Genomic DNA, 22275 nt, shown 5'->3' with positions numbered 1-22275 from the left:
AGTTCTCAGAGGGCTCCCCCACCTTGTGTGTGTGTGTGTGTGTGTGTGAAGGAGCTCCCGACAACCCGGAACAACTCTAATGATCTATTAGTTGCAGACGTTATGCGGGAAGTTGTAATGGCCTTCCTGGCTGCCCGCAAAGCTGCGGAGTAGGCCTTAATTGCAGCTCTAGCCTGCGTTCGGTCGGAGACGCTACAAGTTTTTCTCCAGCAGCACTCTAGTCCTATTCTCTTGCTTTTCATCACAGCCAGTTCCTCAGAGAACCAAGGAGCTAATGTAACTCTACGCAACGAGAGAGGACGCTCGGAGGCGATCGTGTCTAAAGCCCTGAGCATCTTGCCACTGTAGAGGTCCACCAGGGCTTCAACAGGAACGTCAGCCTCCATGGCTGATCCCCAAGAGACCTCAGGAAGATCCCCAAGAGACCTCAGGAAGCCATCCAGATCCATTAGTCTCCTGGGGCGGACCATCTTAATCGGTCCACCATCACTGCAGAGGTTGGAAGTCGTGGTAAGCCTTAACCTGATCAGATGATGGTTGGACCATGACAATGGAAGAATGTTTTGGACTTCCACTCCAACCATACCACCGTCCGCCACAAAAACTAGATTGAGTGTGGGCCTGATGAGTGGGCCCCGATATTATTTGGGACAGACCCATGGTCGTCATGAAATCTTGAGCTGCACCTATTTGGGTGGCCTCTGAGTGGATGTTGAAATCTCCCAGTACTACTAGGCGCTGGGAGGTTATGAACTGTGAAAGTTTAGAATCTACCTCAGAAACATGAAGTACTACAGCCTAATGAATGTTCCCAATATATTCGGTTTTAACCAACTTTCATTGTGAACTATTCTTCCAAGGCAGATTACAATGTTGAGCAAACAATATAAAAAAAAACAGTAACACATATACTTAAGATATACAGTAGAGTCTCACTTATCCAAGCTAAATGGGCCGGCAGAACCTTGGATAAGCGAATATCTTGGATAATAAGGAGGGATTAAGGAAAAGCCTATAAAACATCAAATTAGGTTATGATTTTACAAATTAAGCATGAAAACATCATGTTATACAACAAATTTGACAGAAAAAGTTGTTCAACACGCAGTAATGTTATGTTGTAATTACTGTATTTACGAATTTAGCACCAAAGTATCACGATATATTGAAAACATTGACTACAAAAAATGCATTGGATAATCCAGAACCTTGGATAAGCGAGTCTTGGATAAGTGAGACTCTACTGTAGTTCTGAAATGAAATAAACCAATCAAATAATTATCATTAACTACTGTACAATGGAAAGGCAACTGGAATAAAATATTTATAGCCTCAGACTAATAGTCAGGAAGCCATGTCTAGAAATTTGAAGGTCCAAAAAAAAAACAGGGAAAATGGGGAGGCCTTCTTCCATTTGCCCCCTCCTCAAACCATTTTTCTAAAAAAAAAAATGAATTATAGGAAAAAATTTTTCAAAAGTTAAAGAAAAAGTGGCCTTATGTTTATTCCTCACACATTATTCTATAAAACTATTTCGCAGAAAGTCTTTTAGGTCAGAGTTTGTATGGGAGCGAAGAGTGGGCTTTTTCTTTGGGAATAAGTGCATCGTGTCTGCTTGGCAATGTGGAAAATGAGAAAAGATGACATAATTTTCTTTGCTAATTGATGGTTTATTTTGTTTTTAATGAGATGTTTAACATGTTCATCAAACTGGCTACCTCCCCCCCCCCCCCAATCTCCTTATACTTTAGGTTTTCTGTAAAGGTCTGTTCTGTTTGATATCCCTTATTGGTATAATTTTCAATCCATACCCCTGACAACCACCATTCAAATCCGCAGAATTCTCAGCAAATCATTCTTCTATCTGAACAATGCCTATCCATTCTAAAACTATCACAGAGAGCAGTTCAAGATAGCCATTATTGTTTTGGAAGACAAACTCTTCACTCTTCATAAAGGGGAATGCTCCTCTAAAATGGCATTTCCAAAAGTTTTTTATGATTTCTACCAGAAGAAAAAATAGTGTCAGTCTAAATTATTAGGAACATTATTTCAGTTAACTGTATTAATCTAACTGATTAAGTAAGTCTTGAAAACCAGCAACACGGTTTCTTTATGCAACAGCAGAGGTAGATTTAACTGTATAGAGCACTGATTCCCAAAGTGGGCGTTACTGCCCCATGGTGGGTGCTGCAGCAATCCAGGGGAGCGGTGATGTCCACAGGTACATATATCTTTCTGTTTAATTGCTATTAAAAAAATTAAAAATAATTTCCAGGGCTGATTAATATTTTTTTCTGGAAAGGGGGCGGTAGGCCAAATAAGTTTGGGAACCTATGGATAAATACATTTGCAATATTTTATCAGTTTTATCTCAAAAATGAATACATAAAAGTGTCTGACCAAATAATCCCTTTTATGAGCATTCTAATTTAGGCAATATAGTAGAAAACATGCTATATTTAGCTCTCCAACTGTTGTTATGGCAACCCTTGTCTGCCCTAGCTGACTTTAAAAGTGGTAAAAACCAAACTACTTCTGCAATATAATTAGTGTGTATGGGAACAAATCCAATATTTTAATGTTTACCTACAACAGAGACTGGAATGTTGCTCTCATCTGTGACATTCCCAGAAAATAAGGGCCTAACATCCTGTATATCGTGTTGCTCTTCCCTTGTATGAAGACCTGCCAGGGTTACCATGTTTGGGTAGCAACCTCCTAGAGGTCAGTCGCCAAAATAGCTGAAGAGACGAAAGAAAATTCTTCTATATCAGGTGTCCCCAACCTTCTATATCAGAAGCCCTTCAAAGTCATTTACCCAGCCCCTGCCCTAAACTTTAGTATTTGGGTCGCCCTAAGTCTGAAACAACTTGAAGGCACACAACAATCCTAAATTGACTATCTCATCAGCCAAAAGCAGGTTACAATATTGGTAAGTTTATGTTGGTTAAAATTGTTCTTCATTTTAAATATTGTATTGTTCTTATATAGTTTTTTGCACTAAAAATAGTGCATAGGAATTTGTTCATGTTTTCTTCAAACTACAGTCCAGCGCCCTGTAGAGAGGTTATGTGTTAAACAGAGATTATTGATATGATTTTATTTGTTTGTTAAAGGAAAAAGGGAGTTATATATTAGCAAGGAAAAGCCTAACATGGAAACCAGCTGGAAGCAGCGTTTGGTAGGTTGCCATGGTAACACAGCTTCCCTTGGGAGAAGGGGGCGTGGCTAAGTTGACAGTTGGAGCAGATTCCCTTTTTAAAAAGTTCTGTGGCTGATAAGGTTTTGAGAGGATCAGTTGCTGTTAGGTTTTGAAAAGATTAGCTGTGGGAATCGGCAGCTTATTGTTCACACAGGGGAAAGGCTGGTGATATAAGTTGACCGGGTTTACTGTTCGAAAAGAAGTTATTTAAGATATATCCATTCAAGCAAGAATACATTGTAACTTAAGATCCGGAACGTTTACTGATTGAAACCACACACTTATGTACCAAAATAAACTTGAGTTTTATTGTTCATAAAGATCAGTCTCCTTGCCTCTCTGTAAGCCTGTTACCTCACGTTGGTGGCAGTTACCGTACCTATCTATATAAGTTACCGTACTTTTATAGATAAGTTACCATATCTACTCATTTAAACCCATCAGTTCGGTTATCCTTCCTTATCCACTAAATCCTCCCTGTCATACATTCACACATCCTCCATTCCTCCCTCTCACACGCGCGCACATCTCCTCAATTGGAGGCAGCGGTGGGATTAAAAAAAAAAGATTTCCCCCTGCCTGAGTTGAGTACCATAAATTGGGCTCTCTTCAGGCCCCAACGGTCTGAGGGACTGTGAACTGTCCCTCTGCTGAAAATGTATGAGGACCCCTGTTTTATACAGTACCAAAGAAACACTCATTCATTATCTATTTAAAACTTACAACTACAGCAGTAGTGATATTACATAACATTGCTTTCTCTCAATTATAAGCATTAACTATACCACCAACTCTTGGGAGTCCCAGTCTACCTTTTCCCCATTGGTGAAGTACAAGCCAACTCCATTAGGAATCCTTTATCCCTCTAGTGTCAGCACCCACCAGGTGGGGAGGATGTTAGTTTCTTATCAGCTGGAAATGAACATATTGAAGGTAAGTCATATGTTCCCTTTCCTAACATTAAAAGGGGGTGTGCCAGAGGATTTCAGGAGTACCCTTAATTCTTTATTATGTCACAAAGATTTAACATAAAACACCAGACCATCTGCTATAAAATTTTAGCACATATCAGTAGACAGAAGAACCAGAAGCACACTTCTTTCTATAGTGCCGCTCATGTATGGGCCTAATACAGTAGATTCTGAGTTAGCTGGAGATTGGTAGATATCAAATAAATGTAAATTTTGTTGTTTAAGAGTCATTATTGAAAATAGGCCTACTACCATTCCAAACCATAAACTCTGTATTGAGTATTATTTCTTTGATTTTCACCAGTTGCTTGAGAGTTCCAGTTGCTTGAGTTCTGGTTTAATGAGAGTCTACTGTATTAATAAGCATTAAAATAAATTAATGTTTCTATCTCACTTTTTAAATAAAAGTATTGAAAGTGGTGTAAAACATAAACATAAATACTATAACAATACAAGAAAATACTGCTCATACAATAGAGAAAAAAACCTAGTGCCAGAACCGGAGCATATTCTATACAGACAGACCCCTACAAGATAGGTTATATAGGTTTGTTCTTAAGCTGAATATGTTTGTAAGTCAGAACTGGACTTCACAAAATTTTTGCCTTGTTGTGGAAATAAGGACTGGTGATAAAGCTTCAGTGGAGACAACTTTTCCCCATGATAACTCTTCCAGGAGTGAATTTCACTCCCAAGGGGAAGATTTCCTCTAACTTCCTGGTATTATTTATTAAAACAAAGAACAATCTGAAAATGTCAAAATTTGTATTCACAAGTGGAAAAAAGCTCACACAGGAGTAGCATATGCCTAGCTGCACTGGCAGGACAGATAACTGTGATATACTAACTATACATTATTTTAAATATCCTTCTTATGCTCGCACTCTTTCTTCCACCTATTATATGACTGCATCTTTTACTCTATACCCATTTTGCTTCCACTGTGTTTCAGCAATAGCTTTAAGAAGGTCATTCCCAGGAACATCCCAGGAATTCTCGCCACCCCCACAAAATAGCAGGTTGTTCACTTTGCAGGATGAGTCAGACTGGCTTTTTAATTTCATTTTAAAAAGAAATCACCACAACAGTGAACGGGAAAGGAAATAAAGAAGGGAATCAAGTGGCAATAGGCTTCCACCACTGGATGATTCATGCACCCAAAACTATGACTCACACAGCACTACAGTGCTGCTAAAAACATGGAGGCCAGGCTGATTAATCATAGTAATGAATTTTTCTAAGAAAGGATTCTCCCCTATAAATAATGATGACTGTCTGGATAGTGTTTATGTGACTCACCTTTTCAGCATCCCAGGCAACACCAATTGTGTCATCTAGAAAGAAAAAAAAGCCTGGTGATTGAACAGTATGCAGACACCAGACTAAGGAAAGCCTTTTTCTATCCCCTCTTCACCTCAAAATAGCGAAGGTCCTAATTTGTGGAGGCAGCAGACTTTTTTTCTACCTGTGGAACTTGATTCTTTTACAAGGCAGATGTAGTGAATCAGATGGCTTCATCTGCACTTCTAATTCAGCTGCCAGCCTTTCTTTACTATTTTGCATGGTTGTAGCACTACTTTATCAGAGATTTTAAAGTGTCCTTGATGAAATTACAATCAAAATGTAGCAATTCAATATTGATTCTAGACACGGATTATTTACTGAATTTTGATGGAGGTGGGAGAATTCTAGTTCAACCATCAGCACAAAATGAATTTCAAGTAGCATTAGTAATGAAATTTTGTAAAGTATCATGGTTTTAAAGATAAGACAGACTAAATGATCCTTTGGACCTATTCCAACTTAATTTATATGATTAGCTGAACAGAAATAGCCACTGTAAACTGTTCCTAATCCAAGACAGTTTAAAAATCTAGGGGATTGTAAATTCCTTTAACTGAAAGGCAAGTTTCTGAAAATAAATTATTTTATAGCTTAATTAAAGCATGAGTCAAAGCACTTTTGCCTTCTTCCTTGCCAGCCCCCACCATTCCCAAACCCTTCCTGACTTCCCTCAACTTTCTTACCTGTTATGTATCTGGAAAGGGGAAGTGGAATTTCCTTCAACCTGATGTACTCAATAGCCATATGATGTTATTCAAATCCTAATGGTAACACAGTACTGCTAGGGACTACCTGTCCCTTAGTCTGCTATGCTATAGGCATTTCAGCATGCCAGGGCTGTAGAATCTCCTTTGTCTCAATTTCTGTTTGGTAGTAAGAAAAAAGAGATGGGTTGGGGGGAGGAGCTAACCAAGGATACTTTTTGGTTGGGACAACCCATGCTTATGGATGTTATTAAAGCTTGGGTTCACACTATAGGAAAGCTGGTATCTCTCTATATTGGAGTTGAAAGCAGCTTTCTCGGCATCCAACTGCAGCTTTTCCCATGACTCCCAGTTTCCAATCAAAACATACTTATCTCAACTAGAAAATTTTTACAATTTTTTCACCATTGATATTTATTGTATTATTTATTTAATTTATATCTTCCCTGATTAAAAGTTAAAAATTTACCCCTTAGTCATGGTTATCAAAGCTCCTAAAAATGCAGGGGAGCTTAAGTTAACTTCAGCACCCTAGACAGAGCTTAGAAAAGCTACTACAGTAGAGTCTCACTTATCCAAGCCTCGCTTATCCAAGCCTCTGGATAATCCAAGCCATTTTTGTAGTCAATGTTTTCAATATATTGTGATATTTTGGTGCTAAATTCGTAAATACAGTAATTGCAACATAACATTACTGCGTATTGAACTACCTTTTCTGTCCAGTTTGTTGTATAACATGAAGTTTTGGTGCTTAATTTGTAAAATCATAACCTAATTTGATGTTTAATAGGTTTTTCCTTAATCCCTCCTTATTATCCAAGATATTCGCTTATCCAAGCTTCTGCCAGCCTGTTTAGCTTGGATAAGTGAGACTCTACTGTACTTTGGAACACAACACCCAAGGTTCCACTGAGCAGACATGCTGAGAAATTCTGGGAACAGTGGATTAAAAAAGATTTGATTCAAAACTTTTGGCTTGGAGTGCCCTTGACACAGCATTACTTCGAGCACTACTAGATACTAAAGTGGTGGTTCCAACTGGCTCAGTAGATATCAGAATGGCAGAAAGGGGGGGGGGGGCTAAGATACACAGTAACAGTAGGGCCTACTAGAGTCTCAGAAGTTGCCTCCAATATATGTACACGTATCTGACTTTGGACTATTGTTCAATCTGTCCTATATATGCTTTTAAAAAAATCACAAATTCCTAACATATTTGAGAGCAAGCTTTGTGAAATTACAATATCCAAGTAATGTTTCCAGGTACTCATGACACAGTAATCTATGTTAAATACAGTATCTTAAATTTTGCACAATATTTGGCCCTTACTATGATATAAAAATTTGGTAAGTATTTGAACACATGAAAAGTATAGTAAGAAGACCAAAAACTAATTCTAGAAAATCAATTTTTGTTAAACACTGAGATCTGGCACAGCACAGCCACATGCTACTCTCCCAAGCAGGATAAGCATAATCAGATGAAACACTTGCACAAGGCTATTCTTTTCATGCCCATAGGCCCTGAAGAATGGCAGGAGGCATGTCCTCTAAATATGTCCTCTAAACTAAATGCAAAATGAAGTATATAGCAGTGATCAATTTAAAAAACAATAGAAGAACAAAATATACAGTAGAATGTTATTATTTTATGGAGTTTAGTTAGAGCTCTGAGGGAACAAATGAGATAATATTTCCAACATTGCTGCTGAATGGTAAGATGGAAGCCAGGTCCCTTGCATTGAATATAGGCTGTCTGCCTGCTATAACACCAGACACATTCTAGAAAGTTCCAAATATAGGCTGGTTTAAGGGGTTTTGGATCAATGGTCACCAATACTGTTGAATTACAATTCCAAAAATCCTTACAATTGGCTATGCTATCTAGGGCTTCTAGGAGCTGAGGCTCAACATCTGGGAATCAGCTTACCTATCTTCAACAATAATTGTGTTACTTTGTATCAATAAAAACAGAAACACTACTGTATTGCCTTCAATCATTCCATAAATGCTACTTACCTTGCACACAGATATGCAATTAATGTTAATCATGTTGTCAATCAGCTGTAAAAGAAAAAAAATATGAAGTCTAACAGGCTATTTACTGTAAGCTCTTGATATAAACTAAAAGTAAACGATGCTAAATGTGGGAGTAAATGGCTGTTGTGTTTCATTTCAAAACGTAACAATTTAGGCAAAAATATTATCAAAAAAGCTATATATTCATATACTAAACATTTATTTCAGGACTGCTTCAGAAAGAACAAGTGATATGTGTTATGTAATCCTATCTGCTTGAGATTTTCTAACTGGGGTAATTCCAATAACAGTGGCTACGAGATGGAAGTCTGTCATGGAAACAGTGATGGGTCATTTGTAAAAAAGGAAGTACTACCGTAGTATATGGTTGATACTTTGTTCCCCTAATTAAAACTAAGCTTGCTCAGCTACTGTGCTTTCTAATCTGATATACATTATTGAAATACACTGGGGAGTAAATTATGTGGTCACTTAAAATTTCCAAACTGACCAAGGATCAAATGGTGGTAGACAAATTTTGCCCATTTTAAGTCTCAATTTGACAGAATCCTCGGATAGAACTCTAGTATGCTTTACTGTAGACTGTACAACAAGTATGAACCGGCCCGGACACTGAGATCTGCTGGGGAGGCCCTTCTCTCGGTCCCACCACCATCTCAAATACGGTTGGTGGGGATGAGAAAGAGGACCTTCTCAGTAGTTGCTCCCCGGCTCTGGTATACCCTCTCTAAAGAAATTAGACTAGCCCCCACCCTTCAAGCCTTTTGAGCAAGTTTAAAAACATGGCTCTTCAAACAGGCCTTTGAGCCAGGATAATCTGGCCAGTTCGATAACCCACCGATTGTGACACTTGGCACTTTGTTATTGCAGATAGCCAGCCTTTTTGCAAGTTCTACTACATTTTAGGAAACTTTATAATTCTTACAATTTTTATTGGGATTTTATGTGCATTGTTTTTAATACTTGTTTTATTTTTATACTTGTGTGCTTGTGTATTGCTGTTTATACGTGGCACCTATAGTGCTTCTGTGAGTCAACCCAAGTCCCCTTGGGGAGATGGTAGCGGGGTACAAATAAAAGATTTATATTATACTAGCTGTGCCCGGCCACGCGTTGCTGTGGCGAAGAATGGTGGTATGGGAAATAAAGTATTGAGGAATTGGTGGTAGTTAAGGTAAAGGGTAAACGTTTTCCCCTGACGTTAAGTCGTTGTCTGTAGACTCCTCCAAGGTCATGTGGGATGACTGCATGGAGCGGCGTTACCTTCCCACCGGAGAAGTACCTATTGATGCACTCACATTTACATGTTTTTGAACTTCTGGGTTGGCAGAAGCTGGGGCTAACAGTGGGGGCTCTGTCAGTTCCCCCAATTCAAACCTGCGGCCTTTCGGTCCAGAAGTTCAGCAGCTCAGCGCTTTAACATGCTGTGCCATCAGGGGACATTATTTCCTAAAGGTTGTGAATATACAATATTTCTGATTGTTGTTTTTTTTTTTGTCTGTTGGAGGCAAGTATGAATGCTGCAATTAGGAAAAATGATTAGGATGTAATGGCCTTGCAGATTTAAAGCCTAGCTGTTTCCTCCCTGAGTGATTTTTTTGTTGGGAGGTGTTAGCTGGCCCTGATTGTTTCCTGTCTGGAATTACCTTGTTTTCAGAGTGGTGTTGTTTGCGATATTTTATATGCTTCTACTGTCTGTGGCCCTGAGAAAACAGGATTGGCCAGACTTTGATGATGGGAATCCTTTGTTGGGAGGTGTTAGCTGGCCCTGATTGTTTTCTGTGTGGAATTCCCCTATTTTCAGAGTGTTGTTCTTTATTTAGTGTTCTGATTTTAGAGATTGTATTGTTCTGTTTTATTATACCACATTAATTTTTATATATTCTGATTTTAGTGTTTTTGAATACTTGGAGCCAGATTGTATTCATTTTTACGGTTGACCGCAACACAATAATAATAATAATAATAATAATAATAATAATAATAATAATAGTAAGGATAGTAATGATAGTAATAATAATGACTTTGGTAATACATAGTGCTTCACTGCCTTCTCAGCTTCCTTTCTGGAAGAATCCTTTCTTGGGAGGTGTTAGCTGGCCCTGATTGTTTCCTTTGTGGAATTTCCAATTTCCTTGCTTTATTTACTTTCTTTATTTCTTTATTACTGTCCTGGTTTTAGAGATTATATTGTTCTGCATTATTCTATCCTAGAAATTATTTCATATCAAAGTAGAATCTCACTTATCCAACATTCGCTTATACAATGTTCTGGATTATCCAACACAGTCTGCCTTTTCATAATCAATGTTTTTGTAGTCAGTGTTTCAAATTCATTGTGATATTTTACTGGTAAATTTGTAAATACAGTACAGTAGAGTCTCACTTATCCAACATAAGTGGGCTGGCAAAATGTTGGATAAGCGAATATGTTGGATAATAAGTAGGCGTTAAGGAAAAGCCTATTAAATATCAAATTAGGTTATGATTTTACAAATGAAACACCAAAACATCATGTTAGACAACAAATTTGGCAGAAAAAGTAGTTCAATACGCAGTAATGCTATGTAGTAATTACTGTATTTATGAGTTTAGCACCAAAATATCACGATATATTGAAAACATTGACTACAAAAATGCGTTGGATAATCCAGAATGTTGGATAAGCGAGTGTTGGATAAGTGAGACTCTACTGTAAATACTACATAGCTTTACTGCGCATGGAACTATCTTTTTTGTCAAATTTGTTGTATAATATGATGTTTTGGTGCTTAATTTGTATAACGATTACCTAATTTGATGTTTAATCAGCTTTTCCTGAATCCCTTCTTATTATCCAATATATTTACTTATCCTGCCGGCCTGTTTATGTTGGATAAGTGAGAGTCTACTGTATATTGATCATCTTATATTATCTGCTTAGAACTGGATTATATGAGGCCCCTTCTTCACAGTTGTATAAAATGCACACTGAAGTGGATTATATGGCAGTGTGGAGTCAAGAAAATCCAGTGCAAAGCAGATAATATAAGATTATAAATGGGTTATATAGCTGTGTGGAAGGACCTTGAGTCTACACTGCCATATAATCCAGTGCAAATTAGATAATCTGTGGAAGAAGCCTAAGTGAGGCCTAAATTTGCCTGTCCCCTAACTGAAACCTGGCTGTCCCTTGGTTGCTAGGCAACGAAGTGGGCAGAGATTAGCCCTCTAAACTGGCAGCAATTGGATAAAAACAATTATTGCTCTCCCTCTAATTAGGACTTTGTTTTTCTTTTCTTTTTGTTGTATCAACCTAGAGGCGTGGATGATGGGTTGTGTTGTCAAATTTCGAGGTTGGGGGGCCTGTAGTTTTGTTGTTTTGTCCACTGCCCTGATGCCATCACTCTTTTATATATATAGATTACTCATATCAAAGTAATACAAATAGCTTTATATGGAACAAAGTGATACTCAAAGCCAGAGAACCCCTGCATTTCAAGATCAGCACAGTAGCCTTAAGTCCTGATTCTTCTGTAATGTGACAGTCATAAAAATATTATTGAACATAATCATACAGAAGGGGAAAATACTTACTTTATCTAGCTCTGGGACATCAAGGAAGTTCTCAGGATAAGAATACGAAACACCCACGTTGTTTACTGAAACAAACGTTTTATTTAGCCACAATTTATTTACCCACAAATTGCTACATGTTCTTTATGTCTAGTATATGTAATTTCTAAGGTCTGCTAACTGTTTGTACACCTGAATTCTTTAACATTTTAATTATGAAGATAATTTCTCAGCTGACAAGGAAAGATAATACAGTTCATTTTTGATGTAATAAATACACTTGATCCTCTTGACTTATGTCTGACCAGGGAGGGGGAAAAAACCTTGGAGGATAAACTAACACACATATATCAACCATTGTAAAATAATCACGCAAGCAGTTCAGAGACAAAGAAACAAAAATAGAAGACAATGTTCAATTCCATGGGCTGAAAATTTAGAGGCATGTAAGATTAAAGATAATGATAAAGAAATGTAATTTTCTTGGCTAGGTTTCTTTAGAAGGTGTTTGTTTAGCTCCTTGTTTTTAACATGTGATGTATGTATTGATTGTATGACTGCTTTTCTTGTTTGATTTTACAATGTGTAATTTGTTACTGTTTTTATTATTGCTGTGAGCCGCCCCGAGTCCCTTCGGGGAGATGGGGCGGGATATAAGAATAAATTTATTATTATTATATTTGCCAGTGCCTTGCTCTAAAGTTGAAAGCTTGCCCACAGTGACCTGTGGGTTTCCATCATCGAAGAGGGACAGGAACCCTGCTCTACTAGTATCCTGCTCCAGCCCTGAAACCACACCACATTGGCTCTCTTCATTTCTGGCTTTCTTGAACTTCCTACTGCCTTGAGAACTGGCTCTACGAGCCTTCTACCTACCTGCAGGAAAGTATAAAAAAATACTTTTTCCAAAAGGAGCTGATGCTACTAATATGTGTAATTTTATATACTCATTGGAAGAATAATTTTTCAGAACAAAATAGTAAAGATTTTAAAATATTATAAAATACAAACCTAAGATACCAATCTCAAGGCCTTCCAGGCCTGCTTTTATCTTACTGTAAATAGTTTCTCGATCTTGAAAGTCAGCAACAATCGTTTTTGTTTCCACCTTGAATTTCTCCCCTGAAATGAAGCACAAAACAAAGCCTTTTTATATTCAATTTCACTATACATCTCAGAATCTCCAATACCATGGGAAAATGAAATATTCTGGGAGATATAGTACAAAAAGGTTTTTTTCCTAATTCCTTCCTATCTATCACCTCTTTAACTGCAATAGATTAAAAATGCTATTAGGACAACATACATTTTAGATAAAATATACTGATGACATATAGCTGTTGAGTTGTGGATAATCCCTTCCTTGCTCAAATAGGCAGTTTTGATACTGGATTGTTTCAAATAATCCACAATTAAGATTAACATAACAACAACAACAACAGTTTTTTGGATCCAGGCAGTCATAAAGCTATAGTTAATAAAATGTGGAAGCAAAAATGTCTAAACCTCCCTTTACTGCTGAGCTGGAAAGCAGAGGGTTGACCTTGTTTTAGCACTACTGAATTACTGCTGAACAAATGGGTAGACAACATAGATGCTTAATGTTTCTAGGATATTTCTCTTACCTTGCAAAAGTTCCCAATCAAGGAACTTTTCCATTTAAACAAGAGACAGACTCATATGCTAACTGGTACCCAAACAAGGCAAAAATTGTGGGAATAATGCCAGTGGTGTTAACCCTTGGAGTGGGAAGAGCAGCAAGCAGAATACCTTGGCCCTCCATGAGTTAAAATTCTGGTTTAGTTCTTTCATCCAAAGTAATCCACAGCTACATACTGTTCTCCATAAAGTTACAGCTTTATGCGCAGCTGAGACTATACCTCATAGAAAAAAGCTGAGTCCTTGTGAAGCAGTTAATATCCTCACACTTGTGAAGCACCACAGCATGGGAAGGAATCCTCATTTTGCAAACTGATGCAGACCAAAAGTGGAACACTTGTCCAAAGACATACTAGTTGTGTACTTTTAAACACATTTCCCAAGTTCCAAATGAATCATCCAGTCACTGCAAAACAGATTCTGAAATAAGACGGCTAAAACCTAAGGTTTCCTTCATTTAGACCACAGAGAAACTCTGCTCAGTCATTTGCCTTCCTATCTATGCAACTATTCCTTGGCTATTTATCTAGCAGCAAGCTTTGCCTGCTCCCCACATGCCCTTTCAATTCAAAATAATTGTCCAAGACTGGCCCATGACACTCTTTCCAGCACTATTGGGAGGAAAGAAAAGATAAATTTTGTGAGGAACTACTGAATACAACTCATAATCGTTCTAAAGATTTTTTAAAAGACATAATTCTTCACACTATATTGTGAAAAGCAAATGTAATCATAGAAGCTAGAAAGTTAAATGTAACTACTTCAGGTTAATTCCTTCAAATCTGGTTTTCAATCTGTAGAAAAAAGACCTTTCACAGAAACATATCTATTCCTAGCTTCCCATTTTAAACAACCTGTTTTAATCATTAATACAAAATCAAGAAACTAATTGTATTCAACGACTGTATTTCTCTTCCCATGCCTTCACCCTCAGTAAATATCTCTAACAGGAGATGTAAGTGCTTGCTTCCAACTTCATATTTCAGGAACAGCTGCATTGTTCAAAAACCTCCAGGGATATGCTGCTATGCAAAGTAACTGCGTAAATAGCATTAAGTCTCTACTGCTGCAGTGGTCGTGTGATCACGTCAGAAGAAAATCAAGTCTAACATCTCTTTGGAGCCTTGCTATTTTTAGCCACATCTGCTCTAGTGCTATATATTTATGTTTGAAGTGTTGTAGTCAATGTATCAGCAGAGAAATGTATCAATGGTTACTACTACTAAGTCCTCAGACGTCTTTATTATACAGATCTGCAATTTTACTACTAGCAAAAATATTCAGATTCGTAAAAACAATGATACTAATATGAACCACTGAATAGCTATTTCTATAATCTATTAGTGTATGATTTATCAATAACATGGTTAGGAAATGCCTACTGCTTGATACAACTAGACTCCCTAGAACAGTGTTGCATGCAAGGCTGGCCTTTAAATGTGAGGGGAAAGCTGCATATGGAAGAAATCTATATACAGTAGAGCCTCACTTATCCAACACTCACTTATCCAACGTTCTGGATTATCCAATGCATTTTTGTAGTCAGTGTTTTCAATATATCGTGATATTTTGGTGCTAAATCCGAAAATACAGTAATTACTACATAGCATTACTGCGTATTGAACTACTTTTTCTGTCAAATTTGTTGTATAACATGATGTTTTGGTGCTTAATTTGTCAAACCTAATTTGATGTTTAATAGGATTTTCCTTAATCTCTCCTTATTATCCAACATATTCGCTTATTCAACATTCTGCCGGCCCATTTACTTTGGATAAGCGAGACTCTACTGTATATATAAATGTAATGTTTGTTTTATTATGGAGTAAACAACAAAACCACTGAACCAAATCACACCAAATTTGGCCACAAAATACATAGTCCAAAATATGTCTTTCAAACAAAAACAAAAAAACCTAGAAAAATAAAGTCCAAATTAGAGGACCAGGAAAAGCTGTTTTTCCCCTTAATGCCAGTTAGAAGGGTAGGCCCCACCCACTTTGTCTCCTAGCAACCTACTCAGCAACAATGGAGCTCCCCACTCAGCAACAATGGAGCTCAGGGCATCTTCTCTCAGGCCTCTCCCACACTGCCTATAAAATACAGATTATCTGATTTGAACTGCATTATAAGGCAGTCTAGACTCAAGGCCCTTCCACACAGCTACATAACCCAGAATGCCAAGGCAGGATAATCCACAGTATCTGATTTGAACTGGATGAGTCCACACTGCCATATAATCCAGTTCAGTGTGGATTTTATACAGCTGTGTAGAACAGGCCTCATATAATCTAGTTCTAAGCAGATAATATAAGATTATAAATATAATATATAATAATTACTGTGGTATAATAATACAGAACAATATAATCTTTAAAATCAGGACAGTAAATAAAGAGCAACACTCTGAAACAGGGGAATTCCAGAAAGGAAACAACCAGGGCCAGCTAACACCTCCCAACAAAGGATTCCCCTAGGCAGGAAGCAGACAGGCTTTCAAGCTGCAAGGCCATTAAATGCTAATCAAGGTGGCTAATTGCAGCATTCATACTTGCCGCACTGAGACTATTCATTGCTATTCAACCTGACCAACCAAGAATTCCACAAGGTAGAAAGCGGCCAGGCTTGCAAGCAGCAAGGCTATTCAGTGCTAGTCAACCTGGCCAACCAGGATTTCCCCTAGGTAAAAAATCCCCAGGCTTTGAAGCCACAAGGCTACTCCATCCCATTCAACCTGGCCTAGCAAGGATGCTCTATGTAGAAAGTAGCCAGGCTTTTAAACTGCAAGACTATTCAGTGCAATTCAATCTGGCCAAACAATGATTCCCCTACAAAGGAAGTAGCCAGGCTTCACAGCGGCTCTTTGATTGAGGGTGCTACTCCAGTTTCTCCAGAAAACGGCCAGGCTTTGAGGCTGTAAGGCTATTCACTGCTATTCCACCTGGCCAACAAATGATTCCTACAAGCCACAGCAATGCGTGGCCGGGCACAGCTAGTTTAGTAGAAAGAAATAGAAGGCAGTAAAATTATTAAATTCTTTCCCTTGCTGGCTAAGGGAATTACAATAATTATGTATACAGGACTTGGGTGGGAGTCTAGGACATTGAGCTATGAATTCTTTTTTTTTCTTGGTTAAGGGATAATCAATGTTAATTAGGAATCTCATTTCTCTTGGTATGTATTTCTCCTCTTTACTAGTTAGCATCAACCATCTTGGCTGTTTCTGGTTTTTAAAATTTTTAAATTAATTAATTTATTATTATAAACAGGTACAATAATGTCAATTTTAGTAATATTTCACAGTACAAACAGCCTATTATTCACTTAATTTGCTTAACATTACCAATTCCACATTTATTTCCCACAAGTGTCTAACAGTATTACTACCCTTCCTCCCGCCTCCTCCCCCCTCTCCTCCCACTCTCCGGAAGCAGTATTTTCCTTCTTTCAAATTTTATTTTAATTGATAGATCATGGTGAGAGTTCTTTGTATTTTCCTTTCCCTTTATCTATCAATCTTCCCCATTTCAGATTCCACTTCTTCTTGATTCGGCCTGATAGAGATTTAGTTCTCCCTTCAAGCACAAAATCAGCTAAATATACAAACAATGTTTTAACTTCCCACTTTCTATGTTCTTTCCAACCCAATTCCACAGTTACTTGGACAGCAACAGTCGTATATTTTATCATTTCTGCCCAATTTTGTTTTCACTCCTCTCTACTTTCTGGGTGGAAATTCTTTTTTTTAAATTCAACTCCAATTTATGTCCTATTAATTCTTCCATTTCCTTCTTTACCTTTGTAGTGAACCTTACCTATTAGGCCAGGAATGAAGCCTGGGTAACAGTGAGTGAGGCAGGCCTCCATTTTGTAGAGGAATGCCAGGCAGCCATCTTGAGTGTGGTTAGAAAGAGGGAGGAGCTTAGAGAGAGAATCCTAGGATTGACCAGAGCAGATAGGAGGAGCCAAGTCTTAGAGTGCAGAGAACAAAAAGAGCTCCAAGGCAGTTCGGTTTTGGGTTTTGAAGAGGAAAGTGCAGTTTGGAGTTTTGGTTGTGTGTGAGAGAACTGAGAGCTGTGAAACTGACAGGATAGGTCAGGCAGTTTGGATCTCTTGGGGGGAGATAATTCAAGAGATTGACTCTCACTACTGGGCTGATTAATGGAAGGACTCTAGGTTAGAGTTAGTTAATAGCCAGGGGGCTATTTAGATTAGGTTAGTCGAACTCGTGACTATTCTCAGCAAATAGAGCAAAGGTTTATGTGACCAATAGACAGTTTGATTTGATTGGAACTGTTTGAAACTAAGTGAAGTAATCTGAAACATACAACTAAGTTAAGCTGAAGAACTTCTGTAACCGTTTACACATATGTACCTCTCTGAAGTAATTATTTGCCTGTTTTAAGAAAATAAATTTTTATTCTATTTTCAACTTTCAAAAGCCTCTACAGTATATCTTTCTATTAAGAAGCCTTTATAATAGTTCCAGCAATACAACAATTAAATAACACAGAAAAGCCTCATAGTAAAAATCAGTTTGGGAGCCAGGGGGTGGAAACAGTGTGGGCAGGGAATGGGAAAAACTTATCTCAAGTACATTTAACAACAAAAATCCTAAAAACATTTTAGGTTGGTGGCAGCTACCATTTTAAAAGAAAATTCTAAAATCAAACTGTGTTCCCTCGCCTCTCACATACATGTGCTTGCGTGTGTGAAGAGTGTAGAGTGAGGGGTGTCTGTTGTAACCTTGTTATAGAATTCTTGTACTTTATCGCAGTCCCACCATATATGCATATAGAAGCCAATTCCTCCACATCTGTGCCAACATAATTTTGTGGTTAATTTAGTTATGTGAGCTAATTTAATTGGGGTTCTATACCATTTGGTCAATATTTTCCTCTGTGTTTCTCTGATCCATATATTTGAGTTGATCCAATGTTCAATGTCTAACTCATTACTATTCAATTCCTGTTTCCAAATCTCAGACAATATTAGTTTCAATTTAAATTGTTTTCCAATTAATTTCTTGTACATGAAATCCATCAGACCTTTCTCTTTTTCTAATTTCTACTTTAAAATCTAGTCAAAATCTGGAGCAATGTATTCAAATTGCAAGATAAGAGATTCCACCTAAACATTAGGAAGAACTTCCTGTCAGTAAGAGCTGTTTGGCAATGGAATATTGTGCCTCGAAGGGTGGTTAAAGTCTTCTCTGAAGGTTTTTAAGCAGAGGCTGGATGGCCATCTGTTGGGGATACTTTGAGTGTGTTTTCTTGTAAGGTAGAGGGTTGGACTGGATGGTCCTTGTAGTCTCTTTATTAATTAATTAATTTATTTATTTATTTACAGTATTTATATTCCACCCTTCTCACCCCGAAGAGGACTCAGGGCGGATCACATTACACATATAAGGCAAACATTCAATGCCTTGACATAGAACAAAGACAAAGACAAACGCAGGCTCCAAGCTGGCCTCGAACTCATGACCTCTTGGTCAGAGTGATTGGTCTCAGCTGGCTGCAGCTGGCTGCTCAACAGCTTGCGCCACAACCCGGGCCCTTCAACTCTATGATTCAATGACGTCATTCAGTTCCTGTGTAGCCAGGTTATACAACTTCACCAACCATTCAGACACTTCCCCCTTCAAGAGTGAAGCAACATGTCTCAACTTGGCTATTTCAATGGCGAATGTGGCCTACCACTCCAACACGAAGCTGGCCAGTTTGTCAGCACACTCATTCTAAGTAACTCCTAGGCACCTGACACCAAGGTGGTGTGATATGACTGCCTGGGGCTGACCCCATTCTGAACCATGGGGCTCTCTGGGTGACCTGGTCTTCAGGCTGTTTTGACCAACAAGCTTCTACTCTTTGATCTTCCCCATCTGCATTCTTTGCTATGGTTTGAAGGTTGTCTCAAATCTCAGAAAAATCGGTACAAAGTTGCTAAATTTTATGGTGTGTGAAATCCACTGAAACAATTTACAGTCTCTTCCAGGAAAAAACCCAGAATGCCTTATACCTTACAGCAGTGGTGTCAAAGCTGTGTCCCCCCCAGGTGTTTTGGACTTCAGCTCCCAGAACTCCTAGACAATGGAAAGCTGGCTAGGGCTTCTGGGAGTTGGAGGTCAAGCATCTGGAGGGCAACGGGTTGTGCAGGCCTGCCCTTAAAAAAAGAGTGAATGTACCAAAGGAAGATCACAGGTTTGTGTCTTTTCAAATTTATGCTCTACCATATACATCAGCCCTCCACATTTGCTAGTGTTGTGACTGCAGGACCCCAATAAAAGTAGAAAAAATCTTTAGGTTCTCCAGTGAAACTCTATGGTTAACTTATGCCAAAAGCTGACCACAGAATTGTGCTGGAGGTCCTGGAAATAGGTCTTTCCAGCACAACTCTACAGTCAATTTGCAGTAAAAAGGAGCCACGGTGGCGCAATGGGTTAAACCCTTGTGCTGGCTGGACTGCTAACCTGAAGATTGGGTTGCTGACCTGAAGGTTGCTAGTTTGAATCCGCGAGACGGAGTGAGTTCCTGTCTGTCAGCTCTAGTTTACGAGGACATGAGAGAAGCCTCTCAGCAGGATGGTAACACATCTGGGCATCCCCTGGACAACATCTCTGTAGATAGCCAATTCTCTTAAACCAAAAGCGACTTGCAGTATATTCTCAAGTCGCTTCCAACACGATTAAATAAACTGCAGTAGAAGTTCACCATAGAGTTAAACTGGAGAAGAGATTCCTAGAGATATCATATTAATCAAATCTGTGAAAGCAGAGTTCTGACTATACAGTCTTTTGGTCCTGAAGATTTCAGTCCCTTTCTCAGGACCATGTTTTATGTGAACGTTTTTCAATTTGTGTTTCTTCTCACATTTTACTCCACTAATGTTTGTTTCTTGGGCAAATCTGACATCAATGTAGCCCTTGAGATTAAAAAGGAAAATTGCCTATATACATGTTTAACGCATATCCACGTTCCATGGTTTTTGCCACTAAACGAGCAGTAGCTCCCTTGCTAATATTAAAATGAAATGTACAATTTTATCTTACTGGATACTGTGACTTTGTAAATACCACCTGCAGTTACTATTGAATATCTCCCCCCACACTTGCAAGTCGTTTTACAACAAGGCTAGAGAACCTATAGCCTTCTAGCATTTTACAGCAGGGCTAGAGAACCTATAGCCTTCCAGATGTTGTTGAAAGCCAATTTTCATCAACCCTAACTATACTCATCAATAGTGAGACACAATAGGAGTAGTAGTTCACTGATAACTGCAAGGCCAAAGATTCCCCACTGCTGACTACAAGAAGGTATGTAAGGTTTCTACCAGTCATGTGACACTACATTCAAGTGAGATTTAAGATTCAGTAATTTGCAGTTATTCAAAGGGAATGCAATCCTAGACTAATGGCACTTTTTTAAAATCAAGAGTACTACATATAAATTTTGCTGTATTCTGTCTGGGCTGATAAAGTACCTGCACTTTGGATTTATCTATACAGGAGGAGGAATCTTCTTTCCTTCCATCTGTTACAAAACAGCTACATAGGAAATTCTTATTGTTGCTTGATTTTCACTGGTAGGAAAATCAATTTTGTTAAAGTAGCCTATATCAGTTTGGACAATTTGGCACTGGAAATAAAGATACTGTGTTCATTTCAAAGCTCTTCCACAAGGTTGTCATGATGCTGCTCATGTCTGCGTGTGTTCCTCATGTTTATGATAATGAATGCTATTTTTAGCCTTGTTGAAAGGCAGATACCTGCCCAGAGGTTCTTTCACGGATTGCACCCTGGATTGCCAAGCTGGTTAAATAAGATGATTTGAATGCTGCATTTTAAAACCATTATTTGCAGAAAATGCTAATTATTAGCTAAATTAATTTTCAGAATATGGTACAAAGCAAATTGTATGTCCGCTAACTAACAATAACTAAACTTGTCAAAATGGAGTAAGAAATATTCTGCATGCAAGACATCTGCTTAGAACTAATCTGTTTATTTCTAAGATCAAAAGCCCTTTCACACTATACTATTATAGTGCTATGATTCCACTTTATCTGCCATGGCAACACATTATAAATCCTGAAATTGCAGTTTAGGGAGGGGCATTTAAACTTATCACCAAACTACAATCTGGCAGATTCCCCAGGATGTAGCAACAGTATTTAAAACAGAATACGAAATTACAATTGTGTAGTGGGAAAGGGGTCAATGAACAAGATGGGGCAGTATTTGCTGAAGAATGTATATTTATATGGATGTTTTAATTAATGTTACTGTTTTAATTGAAATTGTTTTATATACTTTATTTTATACTTGGTTGTAAGCCACCCTGAGTCTCCCCTCAGGGGTGAGAAGGGTGGGATATAAATGTCTGTAATAAATAAATAAGAATAAGAATATCTGTAAGCAGTTCTACACTACTGGCAGTGTATAACTTTCACATAACTGCACAAGTCATCAAAGATGTGAACCAGATCAACTCTTTGGCCGGAAGTTCACTTTTTGTCATTAGTGAATGTATTTATCGATGAATTCAGTTCGTTGTCTTGGACATAATTAATACCATTCAATGACCCATAAGCTGGACTTGTAACACTACACCTCTTATACATTGGTAAGAAAACTTGAAGGAAGCTAGTTCTTACTCATTGTTCCCTACTAGATAACATTTTAAGAACTTCTAAAGATTAATATAATTTGAAGATATAACTTGTTTATTACCACTATAAAGTACAAGTAACTATTGATTTAAAGTGGAATGATTCCATTTATATTTAAGGCAGCAAT

The 22275-nt window shown here is 37.9% G+C and overlaps 1 protein-coding gene across 8 annotated transcripts in view; it reads right to left on the bottom strand.

The window, feature by feature from the left end:
• The window catches only part of LOC100557660 (very-long-chain 3-oxoacyl-CoA reductase), a 184348-nt gene that overhangs the window by 9576 nt on the left and 152497 nt on the right, over window positions 1-22275 (bottom strand). For all 8 annotated transcript variants that reach the window (XM_062967906.1, XM_062967910.1, XM_062967911.1 and 5 more), the window contains 4 exons: window positions 12831-12941; window positions 11841-11905; window positions 8244-8288; window positions 5476-5510 (listed from right to left, as the gene is read on the bottom strand). In XM_062967906.1, the coding sequence (XP_062823976.1) occupies window positions 5476-5510; window positions 8244-8288; window positions 11841-11905; window positions 12831-12941 (256 nt within the window). The remainder of the gene's footprint in view (window positions 1-5475; window positions 5511-8243; window positions 8289-11840; window positions 11906-12830; window positions 12942-22275) is intronic.

Source organism: Anolis carolinensis, chromosome 1 (genome assembly GCF_035594765.1).
Source record: "Anolis carolinensis isolate JA03-04 chromosome 1, rAnoCar3.1.pri, whole genome shotgun sequence".
NCBI classification, from domain to species: domain Eukaryota; kingdom Metazoa; phylum Chordata; class Lepidosauria; order Squamata; family Dactyloidae; genus Anolis; species Anolis carolinensis.
The sequence above is the reverse complement of the archived record's forward strand: the minus strand, read 5'-3'. Positions and strand labels throughout refer to the sequence as shown.